At 37.5% G+C, this 13,608-nt stretch overlaps 1 protein-coding gene and 1 pseudogene across 3 annotated transcripts; one reads left to right on the top strand and one right to left on the bottom strand.

Annotated features, from left to right (window-relative positions):
• Window positions 1–925: 925 nt before the first annotated feature.
• Window positions 926–4,172, bottom strand: LOC147321421 (uncharacterized; annotated as a pseudogene).
• Window positions 3,775–12,826, top strand: LOC147321420 (uncharacterized). 3 transcript variants are annotated; one of them, XM_086305344.1, is made up of 10 exons: window positions 4,428–4,558; window positions 4,691–4,797; window positions 9,086–9,204; window positions 9,307–9,723; window positions 9,808–10,033; window positions 10,213–10,362; window positions 11,057–11,274; window positions 11,363–11,516; window positions 11,598–11,707; window positions 12,270–12,826. In XM_086305344.1, the coding sequence occupies exons 1-10, from the start codon at window positions 4,428–4,430 to the stop codon at window positions 12,579–12,581; spliced, it is 1,944 nt and encodes a 647-aa protein (XP_086161470.1). In that variant the 3' UTR covers window positions 12,582–12,826. The 3 variants fall into 3 exon arrangements, with proteins under 3 accessions (XP_086161472.1, XP_086161471.1, XP_086161470.1); XM_086305346.1 differs by lacking the exon at window positions 4,428–4,558 and adding an exon at window positions 3,775–4,261 and having other exon boundaries at window positions 4,708–4,797; window positions 11,060–11,274; window positions 11,363–11,707; XM_086305345.1 differs by lacking the exon at window positions 4,428–4,558 and adding an exon at window positions 3,923–4,261 and having other exon boundaries at window positions 4,708–4,797; window positions 11,363–11,707.
• The last annotated feature ends 782 nt before the right edge of the window (window positions 12,827–13,608 follow it).

Raw genomic sequence — 13,608 nt, 5'->3', positions numbered from 1 at the left:
GCCTTGTTTTAAAAACGATTTACTTGTTTCTAAGTCTGGATTTTAGATAATAAACTTAAATCGAGAATAACCATATAATTGTGTCTATATTAGTACAGAAATCCAGAAATGGGAAGAATAACTCTTAAAAAAGCCTACATTAGGTCTCTCACCAGATGTCTCTCAAAATATCACTTGTTTCAAGAGAGTGACAAACTCAATTTGCTTGATTTAGGAAATTCACACAAGGCATCTGTTGAAAATATTATTTATTCAAAATCATGTCTGACTTCAAAGTTGTACATATAAGGGAAAAAAATTAACCACAATTTATGATACAAATCACATTTCAAAGACAGCTGTTTGTCCCAGCATGCCAGCATTATGTGGTACAACATTGACATTGGTTTAGGGAACATTTAATGACTGTCAACTGATATCATCACAAACTACACTAAGCCAATACTTGGTGCAACCCTAATCTTAAGGGTGATTTCTATGGGAAATAATATCAGAAAGACTGTATTTGATTGGAACAAACACACTGTCCTTAAAACTAATAGAAAAGTATGAAGTGTAATCAATGAGCTCATGGGCTAATTCTGTAGCTTGAGCAACAATGGGCACAGTTACTTCATATGCCAATAAGTCTTCATTTAAATTCAAAGTTTCATAGCATTGGTACTCAAAAGCAATAAAAGATGAGTCAATCAAAAAGATATCCTTTATCAGTCCAAACACAGGGAAAGTGCCATCCACATCTGCAATAATCATGGACTTCCCAGCAATGTATTTATTGCCATTTAGAACATACCTTTCACTGAGACAACAGACTGCATGACATCTATTCCAAAAAATTCTTTAATTTTTTTCCTAACATATTCATTATTTTTAGCTGATACTGGCCCGGATTCCTTTTCTTTCGCAAAAATAGGATGTTCAGTTCCTATTTCATTTTGACAACACTCAAGAAATTGATTGTGGTTTTACAAATATTTTTAAAATTTAACTTAGAAGCCCACTGTTTAAAATAGGAGTGCTTTGCCTCAAAGCGCATGCACATACTCCTTATTAAAGGTCCAAGGGATAAGATTTGACTGGGAAGATGCAACATATAATGTTGCTTAGGTATTATATTGGCTTCGGGAAAAAGTTGCTTGAACTGATACAGGTGTTCTTCAATCATATTTCTCAGTTGCAATACAGTTTGTAAAGAAATAATGGGAGCAAGAACTATTTGAACTATCATAATTAACTTTCTAATAAATACAACATACTCACTCTCCACACCATACAAAAGAAAAAGTAATATTTTTAAAAGAATTAGCATCTGTCCACAAGACTGTTTCAATTTGTTGTCGTTAGCCGCTAAAGTGCCAAAGCTAATAGGACATGGTTTATCCCGTATTTCAAGAGGTGAGTAAGGAAAATTTTGAATGTCTGAATTAAACTTGTCTAATTCCAATTGTCCTGAGAGAATTAGGTGTTTTAATACAAATTTAACTTCCATTGATGCAACACCTTCAAAAAAAAACATGCATTATGTCCTGTGGAGTTTGTTTGATCAGGTCAAATGCAGGAACATCAACTAGTCTGCTTCTTCTATTAATTCCATAAGTAGTTTTGAGGGACGCTTTCAATAAATCTGTGCTTGCTTTATCTATTTCAAAACACTGCCTGATATGTTTCTCCAGAGTTCTTTGAACAAACTTCTTCTCCTCAAAAACACTTTGCATATCATCAAAGTTGCATTCACAGTGTCTACATTTGCTATAAGCAAAACCAATCCCTTCTTTAAAGCCAGCAATCTCATGCTGGGCTAGCGTGTCTCCGCAAATGGCTATAACAGCACCAAACAATTCAATTTCACCATTTGACATTTCAATCCTTACACCATTGTAAAGCAGTGATAGATCTTGAAGTATTCTTTTCAGTACAACATCAATACCCCACTGAGAAATGTCACTTGCTTTAGCAATAGCAAGAAGTCGTATTGCAGCTAACTTTGACCTAAATTTTGGATCAATATTTCCTAAAGTATAATAAAACATGACCAATTTGTTTGCAGAAGCATGGGACCCTAAGGGGTTACATATTTCAATTTCATCTGTGTACAGTATTAATTGCAATGCATTTGGCCTCTGAGAAAACAAGGGGTGAGATGTAAAGAGGGACCCGTCTCTAAAATCATAGAAGAATCCCTCTCTGCTTCTTTGTGGTGCAGTGTTCAACATGGTAAAGATTCTCTCATTAGTCATTAACTGCTTTAGACTTTCAATTAATGGTACATAGTAAAAACTTTTGTTCCTTAAGGACATGACCCTTGAAAGACCTTGCTTTACCCAGCATATCTTCTGGGATACTACTACTTCCTCTGCGTTGACTTGACAGAACATTTCCCCTATGGCTCTACTCTGTCCATATGCAATGGTGGAGAAAGGATCCATGAATTTATCAAATGTAGCCAAAGCCTCATCTTGAAGCTGAGTGGTTCCCTCGGCATTATCTTCAAACACTGTCTTCATTCTTTCCTTGAGCGTATCCAAAAGAACAGCCTGATACTGTTGCACTCCTGAGATGATATGTTTGACCGTTCTCTGTGAAAACATTTGAAACAAAAGTAACTTATTCTGCATTTATATTAAAAAAAAAAAATTCTGAATTCCATTATGAACAAGTAAGACATTGCCTTATGTAATGTATTGATCCATTAAGACTATAACATACCTGTGATAAGTGGCACTGTTCTTGAACACTGATAGCAAAAGCTGCAGCAGATCTGGTAATATCGTGTCTGGTAAAGGATGTTTTAGCAACAGCTTCTTCCTTTAGAGCAGAAAAACAAAGTTACTCCAAACTCCTGGCCAATTATAGAAATTCTTACATAACAGGTATAATCAGTTACACCTAATGATTGGTCCACTAAAAAACAAAGTGCATGACAGTGACTAGTGTTACAGTTGTGAATATTCAATATAATATAAGATAATATAATATTCATTCTTTGGAATAAAGAAAAAAGAAATGGAAAAGAAATCAAAGACAAAGAAACAAAAAAAGGGGTTGTCCATTGTTTTGATGAGGCTAGGGATTGGATTCATGAGAATGAGATTTTATCTTTTTAAATAATGAATTTTTGTTCGCACTTAGATATTAGTTTCTTTACATGTTTGTTGTATTTATTAAATTATTTATGTATTTTTAAATCACGTAATTTAGATTTGCACTCAGAATTTATGTTAGTATTAGTATATGGATATATTTTATTGTATGCATTTATTAATTTATTTAATTTTCAAGAAAATCATTCTTATCCATGTTTTGGCAGTATTTCTGGCCAACAGATTTTTTTTACAGTGCTTCCAAATACTCTGTGTCTTACCTGAAACCGTATTCACCACTTATAATTCCTACGAGATACCCAAATTGCTGCCACATTGAAAGATTTAAACGCGCTGAGAGTGTCTTTGATGCAAACTTCACCAGGAGACATGCCAGCCGCAGAGTGTGTGCCTTCTCCGGCTGCAGCATAGCCTGTACCATCTACACTGAACTGCTATTCTGTTTATTTATTTTTTATTTCATCCTGCAGGATGAAATTGTGATTTAAAATCCAACCATAGTGGAAATCGCTTGTAACAGTTTGAAGAACAATATCTAGCGGTATAATATCGCGAGATCTCGTTAAATTTCTCTTGACTAAAAATGGAGAAAAGGATTAAAAGTAATATAGGACCAAATACGAGGAGTTAGACATAGCTAAATTTGTCATCAGAAGCCACACTACATTTTATTTAGTTTAACACTTACCGTGATCGGGCTGTCAACAACCTGAGGCTCCTGCACGTCAGCCAAAGATCCACCAGTTGATATTTCCACGGTGCTGGTTGTTGTTGCAGTACTACAGTTGGCAAAGACTGAAACACCAAAATTTTCCGATCCTAAAGAGTGGGATGTTGGGGGGGGATCCTCCATCCTCTTGGTGGGCTTCCATTCGTCAAATACAGAGGGTGCGTCCGTTTAATGTGGCGAAAGAATGAGTTAAAAACTCTGAAATCTTGTTCACAGCCATCTATTCCACAGTAAACCCAAAAATCCTGCCTTCGACCATGAGCTGCATTTATGTGGCTAAGGAGCACCTTCAGAGTTAAAGAAACAAAGATAAAACAGATCATACATCTCCAGAGCGCCATGGTGAACTGTTTTCGCGCTGTAGCAATGCAGCTTTACTTTACCGCTCTCCACTGAAGGCCACAGATGAGAGTGTGGGACCATGGGAAAGGTAGGCAATTTTAAAAATATATGCATCCTTAATTATCCAATTTTTCAGGTTTAAATTACATCAGTTATATTTATTTTTAGGCAATAAGTGTTTAAGACTGAATTTATATTTTTATTTTATTTATTTTTTTTTTACTTAAAAAAATTGAATATAAATAATTTTCTGCATGCGCATTCTCAGTTCCTGTCGTGACGTTACTTTCACGCGGGACAAACTCTTTTCCCCTGCTTTGTTAACCATCAGTACCGTTAGGAAGATCAAAATTATTTATCTAAACAAAGTGAACAGTAATTTAAGGTTGGTAACATTAAGTTGATTTGAAAAATACTATGGTACAACGGTGTTATTAAGATAAAGTCGTGTTTTGTGAGGGCTGCTAGTTAGCAATCTAGCTAATGTGTTAACTTTAGCTAAATGTTCTTATTTAAGCCGTAGGATATTTCCAGGTACTGTGAGTGGAGGCTTTGGAACCGAACTAGAGAACTGCTGTCACGGCATGGACAACTTTGACGATGCCATACTGTCTGTGTTGCAGGGTAAGTCTTATTTTTCAGTTATTTTGGTACGTTAGCTAAGCAGCCTTAGCATCTGTTAGCATCATTTCTGAAACTTGGAGCTAGGATTGCACTCTACTCTGAACTTTATCCACATTATAGCCTTGAGCTGTCTTTGCCAAAATAGACTTGGAACATCATTCTTGAAGACAGCCAAAAATAGTTTTATTGCATTCCCAAATATTTGATAAACTGTTTTAAGTTTGACATTTTATCCTGTTAATATTACTTATTGCTAAAATACATTCAATTCAATTTTATTTATATAGCGCCAAATCACAACAAAAGTCGCCTCAAGGCGCTTCATAGATACAGAGAAAAACCCAACAATCATATGACCCCCTATGAGCAAGCACTTTGGCGACAGTGGGAAGGAAAAACTCCCTTTTAACAGGAAGAAACCTCCGGCAGAACCAGGCTCAGGGAGGGGCGGCCATCTGCTGCGACCGGTTGGGGTGAGAGAAGGAAGACAGGATAAAGACATGCTGTGGAAGAGAGACAGAGGTTAATAACAGATATGATTCAATGCAGAGAGGTCTATTAATACATAGTGAGTGAGAAAGGTGACTGGAAAGGAAAAACTCAATGCATCATGGGAATCCCCCGGCAGCCTACATCTATTGCAGCATAACAAAGGGAGGATTCAGGGTCACCTGGTCCAGCCCTAACTATATGCTTTAGAAAAAAGGAAAGTTTTAAGCCTAATCTTAAAAGTAGAGATAGTGTCTGTCTCCCGAATCCAAACTGGAAGCTGGTTCCACAGAAGAGGGGCCTGAAAACTGAAGGCTCTCCCTCCCATTCTACTTTTAAATACTCTAGGAACAACAAGTAGGCCTGCAGAGCGAGAGCGGAGCGCTCTAATAGGGTGATATGGTACTACAAGGTCATTAAGATAAGATGGGGCCTGATTATTTAAGACCTTGTATGTGAGGAGCAGGATTTTGAATTCAATTCTGGATTTAACAGGAAGCCAATGAAGGGAAGCCAAAACAGGAGAAATATGCTCTCTCTTTCTAGTCCCTGTCAGGACTCTTGCTGCAGCATTTTGGATTAGCTGAAGGCTTTTCAGTGAGTTTTTTGGACATCCTGATAATAAGGAATTACAGTAGTCCAGCCTGGAAGTAATAAATGCATGAACTAGTTTTTCAGCGTCACTCTGAGACAGGATATTTCTAATTTTAGAGATGTTGCGCAAATGGAAGAAAGCAGTCTTACATATTTGTTTAATATGTGCGTTGAAGGACATGTCCTGGTCAAAAATGACTCCAAGGTTCCTCACCGCGTTACTGGAGGCCAAGGTAATGCCATCCAGAGTAAGAATCTGATTAGATACCATATTTCTAAGACTTTCAGGGCCGAGTACAATAACCTCAGTTTTATCTGAATTAAGAAGCAGAAAGTTAGCGGCCATCCAGGTCTTTATGTCTTTAAGACATTCCTGCAGTTTAACTAATTGGTGTGTGTTATCTGGCTTCATGGACAGAGCTGGGTGTCATCTGCATAGCAGTGAAAATGTATGCTATGTCTTCTAATGATACTGCCTAAGGGAAGCATGTATAATGTAAACAGAATTGGTCCTAGCACTGAACCCTGTGGAACTCCATAATTAACCTCAGTGTGTGAAGAGGACTCTCCATTTACATGCACGAATTGGAGTCTATTAGATAGATATGATACAAACCACTGCAGCGCAGTACTTGTAATACCTACAGCATGTTCTAATCGCTCTAATAGGATATTATGATCAACAGTATCGAACGCTGCACTGAGGTCTAGCAGGACAAGCACAGAGATGAGTCCACTGTCAGAGGCCATAAGAAGATCATTTGTAACCTTCACTAAAGCGGTTTCTGTGCTGTGCTGAGCTCTGAAACCTGACTGAAACTCTTCAAATAAACCATTCCTCTGCAGATGATCTGTTAGCTGTTTGACAACTACTCTTTCAAGGATTTTTGATATGAAAGGAAGGTTGGAGATTGGCCTATAATTAGCTAAGACTGCTGGGTCTAGAGATGGCTTTTTGAGTAAAGGTTTAACTACAGCCAGCTTGAAGGCCTGTGGTACATAGCCGATTATTAGAGATAGGTTGATCATATTTAAGATCGAAGAATTAATTAATGGCAGGACTTCTTTGAGCAGTTTTGTAGGAATGGGGTCTAAAAGACACGTTGATGGTTTGGAGGAAGTAATTATTGAAGTTAACTCAGAAAGATCAATTGGAGAAAAAGAGTCTAACTTAATATCAATGGTACTAAGAGTAGCTGTAGATAATATTACATCTGTGGGATGATTATTGGTAATTTTTTCTCTAATGATAAAAATTTTATTTGTGAAGAAGTTCATGAAGTCATTACTAGTTAACGTTAAAGGGATGGTTGGCTCAAAAGAGCTCTGACTTTTTGTCAGCCTGGCTACAGTGCTGAAGAGAAACCTAGGGTTGTTCTTATTTTCTTCAATCAGTGATGAATAGTAAGATGTTCTGGCTTTGCGGAGGGCTTTCTTATAAAGCAGCAAACTATTTCTCCAGGCTAAATGATGATCCTCTAGATTTGTGACACGCCATTTCCTCTCCAGATTACGAGTCATCTGCTTTAGGGTACGTGTTTCAGAATTATACCACGGAGTCAGGTACTTCTGATTTGAGGCCTTAGTTTTCACAGAAGCTACAGTATCCAGAGTCGTACGTAGTGAGGAGGTGAAATTATTAACAAGATAATCGACCTCTGTTGGGGTAGCGTTCAGATAGCTGCTTTGCTCTGTGTTGGTACAGGGCATTGGAGATGATAACAGTGGGTGGATTATATTCTTAAACTTAGTTACAGTGCTTTCAGAAAGACATCTACTTTGATAAAGTCTACTCTTCACCGCTGTGTAATCAATTATTGTAAAAGTAAATGTTATCAGGAAATGATCAGACAGGAGAGGGTTTTCAGGAAACACTGTTAAATGTTCAGGTTCGATGCCATATGTTAAAACGAGATCTAGAGTGTGATTAAAGTGGTGGGTGGGTTCTTTTACATTTTGAGAGAAACCAATTGAGTCTAATAACAGATTAAATGCCATGTTGAGGCTGTCATTTTTAGCATCTACATGGATGTTAAAATCACCCACAATAATTATTTTATCTGAGCTCAGAACTAAATTAGATATAAAGTCTGAGAAATCAGACAGAAACTCTGTGTAAGGCCCAGGTGGACGATAGATGATAACAAGTAAGACTGGTTTCAGAGTTTCACAGCTGGGGTGGACAATGTTAAGCATCAGGCTTTCAAATGAATTAAAAGTCTGTCTTGGTCTTTCATTAATTAATAGGCTGGTGTGAAAAATTGCTGCCACACCTCCCCCTCGGCCTGTGCTTCGAGATTTCTGGTAGTTAGAATGGCTCGGGGGTGTTGATTCATTTAAACTAACATAATCATCCTGCTGCAACCAGGTTTCTGTAAGGCAGAGTAAATCAATTTGTTGATCAATTATTAAGTCATGTACTAACAGAGACTTGGAGGAGAGAGACCTAATATTTAATAATCCACATTTCACTGTTTTACTCTTTGGTTCAGATGTGGATACTGTATTGTTCTTTCTTTGTGATTGTTTATGTTTAAGTTGTTTGTTGCTGGTTTTTAGTTTGTTTTTTGTCTTTTTGGAAGCTGACACAGTCTCTATGGAGATGGGTTTTTGGGGGGGTAGCAGGAGGAGAGAAGCTGCAGAGAAGCGTGTAAGACTGCAATTCTGCTTCCTGGTCCCAACTCTGGATAGTCATATTTTGGGGGGTTTAATAAATTTGTCCATATTTCTAGAAATGAGAGCTGCTCCATCCAAAGTGGGATGGATGCCGTCTCTCCTAACAAGACCAGGTTTCCTCCAGAAGGTTTGCCAATTATCTATGAAGCCCACATCGTTTCTGGGACACCACTCAGACAGCCAGCAATTTAAGGAGAACATGCGGCTAAACATGTCACTCCTGGTCTGATTGGGGAGGGGACCAGAGAAAACTACAGAGTCCGACATTGTTTTGGCAAAGTTGCACACCGATTCAATATTGATTTTAGTGACCTCCGATTGGCGTAACCGGGTGTCATTACTGCCGACGTGAATTATGATTTTACTGAATTTACGTTTACCCTTAGCCAGCAGTTTTAAATTTCCTTCAATGTCGCCTGCTCCCAAATACATTTATTGACAAAAAAAAAATGACCTCAATATGTAATAAGCCACGCCCATGAAAAGAGAAATAAATATCACTTTTGAAGTTGTTTTTTTCCTTTTACAGCTGCGAATATTGATGAGGAAACTTTGAGAAGCTTTACCCGGGATGACCTAAAGGATCTTTTTCCGGGCCATGAAAATTTCTTCCGTAGAAAGAAGATTTGGGATTTTATCAGCCAAAAGGTAAATACACATTATACCACTAAGAAGATGATTACTGTCCATATTGTCTAGCATTAATTTGCCTAATTGTGTATTTTTGTTTATATCCCACAACTGTTATAGTTTAAGAGTACTGACCAAGATGCCAACACTTTCCATCGAAGCGAGAGTAACCCCTTAGGCTTTGATGTGTCACAATGTCAGCCTCAAACTTCCACTCCCATTTCCTACACTGCTGACAAAAAAATGAAAATGCCAGACCCACCAGAGTATGTGGTGTATACAGATTCAGAGTTGGACATGGTGCGCAGTCAGTACTTTGCATTGCTCCACAGTGGAAAGGAAAAGGACTGTAGGATGTCGAAGGAGCTATGTTGCAGACTTGTAAGGAACACCGTCACCAGCATGGTTGCAATCCTCCGTGCTAGTCCCATGGGGAAAGTAGTAACATACCCCTGCAAACTCGAAATGAGAGCAATGTCGCAGAAGATTGTCGACTATTACCCCATGTTACGTGATGCTGACACACACATGCCATACGTAAGTCATTCTTTACTCACTACAATATCTAAAATTGAGCGAGATAAAAAAAAGAATGTACAAATATATATTATTTTACCACAGCTGACCATCTACACCAAACTGTACAAACGACTCCAAAATATGAAGTCTCCAAGGAAGAGGCAGGGCTCCATGCCACAACGAGGCAGGCCCAGGAAGACTCTTTTCAGCTCAGATGACACAGACAACGGGACTGAAGGTGACCTAAGTGGTGAAGCAAGTGGTTCAAGTGACTATACCATACTTCTTGAGAGCAATGATGACCTCAGTGAGGATAACTCAAATGCAGGTGTGTACTTTGGTCTGCTGTACTAATGACTTTTGGACATCTAAAACTTCAAAAAGACCACCTGCCCTCAGTTTTCTGTTCAGAGTGCATCACAAGATTTATACAGTGTTGAGTATTTTCCTTAACTTTCTAGCTATTCCCTGTTATTACATTCTGTTCATCTTCTGTTTTTTCCTCAGAGAAAGAATCCCAATTGCCGCTACCCTCCACTGTACCAACTACGTCAAACAATACTACCCTGGCTTTACCACTATTATCCAAGTCAGCCTCATGCTCTGCACCCAGGGCTGATATAGGTCCTTCAACTGCACCTCCAGATGATGTTGTTGGTAAGTCCACCATCACCCTTATCTACCTCTGTCTGACTGTGGTTCCTCTTACAGCTCTTTCCAAAATATGGTTGCAGCAATGAACCCCGTTCTAAGTGTTTATTCCATAAATCATAGTGGTTTGGCATTAACTCGAGTTGGTGTGTAAAAATCAACATATGATAGATCCCTCATTCCAGTTTGCCAGTTAGCCATAGTAAGTATTTTAACACTTTGTGTTGTAATGGGTGTTACTCAGTGCTGATTATTTACACATGTAAATCCTCATGCTGGTCACATCTATCATGCCTTATCACAGTGTTTCTGTCATAGATCAAATTACCTAAAAGATTTTTATCCATCAGCTCATAATCACTGTTCACATTGATGTGAACGATATACACAGTAAACAACCTTTACCTTATTTTCACCACAGTTTTATTCACGAGCATCTTAAACTGTCGTTTTAATATTTGATTCTGTTCAAACTAACAATTAACATAAATCCATGATCATTATAAGAAAAGGACACAAAGGGAAATGATCAGGACATATAGGGTCAGTTCATTACTCAAACATATTTAACCTAAACATTAATTCTCAGAAATATTATACTTAAAAACAACCATGCAACTAGAAATGACTGATTAGAAAAATCTGAATTTTGTGAAGTCTAGTTACACCATGTCTTACAATTGCTCTTTGCTTTCCCTAGCAGACCATGACAGCCTGAAGATGCAGGCAAGACATTACAAAACCTTGAGCAACATGTACAGGAAACCCAATGCAAAACCCAACCAAAGTGACGTTGCTCAAATTTTGGACCTGGAGTTTGAGGCCAGACGAGCTTTTATTGACGCAGATGTTACAAGGGAAGAAGACAGGCCCAGAAAAATATTTGAAGCATACCCGTGCTTCAAAGACATACAAAATGTAAGTTCAACTACCTTCAGTTAAATTCCTTGCTTTCTCTGGATATGTTTAGTTAGTTCTTGACTAACTGAGCACAACTTTGTCATAGGCGATGGATGAACTGCGTCGCATCATTGGTGGCTCCAACTGCAAATACATAGATCAAATGAAGGGTCGATGGGCAGAGTTTTGTTCGAAGGTGCAGTTCTATGGCATTTGGAAGAAGGTCCTGAAACCTCCTCTCCCCTTGGATGTACGTGGAGGTAAGTGGCCTTTTCATACATTAAATCCACACATCAGATATGTTCGGATTGCTTTGTTGAGATACTTTTCTCTGTTCACAGTGGATTTTACTGTCACTCTCTTCAATGCACTTCCATCTCTTTTTCCTTCAAAAACTACACCACCAAAGCGGCTGGGAAGTGCCAGTGAGGCTCTCCTTCATATCCTCAAGGTGAGAACAGCTGCAATACCAGCCACTGTAACTTGTACTCCATTTACTTGTATTGTTATTATTAATATTATTATTTTGCTTTTCCTGCTTAATAAGAGTAGGTCGAAGTTCAATTCAGCAGGGATTAAATTACTCCTTATTCAGGATTTCTTAATTGTTATTCAAAACCTACTCCAGAGAGGCAGCACAGAGCAAAAGCACATTGCAGTTAGGATACAAGTAGAAGCAGTAAAATGATATATTTAAAAAGGCCTTCAAAAACTAGAATATGTAACAAAGTTAAAAGAAATTGTTTTAAAAAAAACAAATGAGAAAAAGCACAAATAGACATGATAAAAATGCTGCAAATTAGAGAAAATTCATGCTCAGAATTAATACGTTTCCAAAATTTCATATTTATGTAAGTCAGATATTTTATATTTATTTCTTCTATTCCAACAGTAAATCAGTTGGAGCATTCTAAACTCTTGATATTGCTATTTGTGTCTTAAGCTGTTTGGATGCACAGCAACCCTTTCATTTAAAATCTTGAAGAATTTGTCCTTTTTTTGTGCTTTTCTAGCCAGGTGAAGATGCAATGCTATACCTGGAGAAGCGGCCTCTCTCCTCCCCAGTGCTGCTTTTTGATGGAACAACCAGCATTGTTGCTGTAGGAAACATACCAGTGACCACTCTCTCCTTGGAGGATTTCTGGGAAGGAATGTTGGTGTTGATGGCATATTACTACACCTTGCACTTAACATACCCAAAATGTGTTGCAACGGTCCTCTCTGTCATACAAACTGAGGTAATCACTGATGCCATCCATGATCAAGATGCCACTAGTGCATATAAGAAAGCAATAGCTGAGTGGAAGTCGTTCTTTGAAAAATAGGTGAATACCAAGCAGGATTTTATCAGGTCATTTGCAGTTTGTTTAGTTTTGTAGTACGTTTGTACAACTTTGTTCCTAATTTGCCTAGCAATGTCCTGAGAAACGGCTTTACTTAAGATGCTTTACAAATGAAAGTTGTTGTTTTTTTTTTTTCTTAGTGACACTTTACCTGAGGCATGTAAAGTTTTAAGTCAGTAATGCCATTATTTATAACATTGTGAGACTATGTGACTGTCACAAAAGTTTAAGGCCAAAACTAATTTTTTTTCTGTGTTTAGGCCTTTTAAAGGGTTGATTTAGACTTTTAGGGATTGTGCAGCAGCCCTATTTTGTTTAAAAAAAAAAAAAAAAAAAAAAAAAAAAAAAGGATTTTGTTCTCATGAGAGAAATAAATGTTGGCATATCACTCTTGTCCTGGTTGTGATTTCAGTAGAAGCCAAGGAGTAGGAAAAAGGTCTGTTTTAAGGTTTTTTTGCCTGGATTTAATATTGATTCGGCTCTATTTTAAGATAAGCCAACCTGAATCAAGAAACAAATTAATCATACTTCACTAATATTGAGTAGTTTTTCATAGTATTAGAACTATTTTTCTCGTTGCAGTGCATTCATTTGCTGCAAGTAAGAATTCAAAACATAAAGACTGTAATTTAGCATATTTAACTAATATTTGGGACTTGATATCAAGTAATTTTATCTTAAATTGAGCTCTTTAAAGCTTATTTTAACCCTCTTCAATTCTCAAATGTGTTCTTTTATTTCTGGATTAAAAAAAATCTTATTTCAAGATTTCTTAAGTAAAATAAACTTGCTGCATGGACAGAATTTCACTTGTTTTCAGTGCTTTTTGTATCAAATGTAGTATTTTTTTTCCTAAATATAGACTAGCCATTTTTGCAGTGTATTAACATGAGGCTGTTGTAATGAGTGACGATCAGTAACTGTAGTACCTGTTTTGTACAGAGCTCTGGTTAGGAGGAAATGTCCAGCCATTGGTAAATGGACATGCTCAATGGTCACCCATCCTAAA

The sequence above is a fragment of the Aulonocara sp. 'chitande type north' Nkhata Bay genome, linkage group LG9, assembly GCF_057382095.1.
Source record: "Aulonocara sp. 'chitande type north' Nkhata Bay isolate Kocher_YH1m ecotype deep benthic linkage group LG9, A_spYH_male_GT1.1, whole genome shotgun sequence".
Taxonomy (NCBI): Eukaryota; Metazoa; Chordata; class Actinopteri; order Cichliformes; family Cichlidae; genus Aulonocara; species Aulonocara sp. 'chitande type north' Nkhata Bay.
Note: the sequence above shows the minus strand (reverse complement) of the source record. Positions and strands in the feature narration are given on the sequence as shown.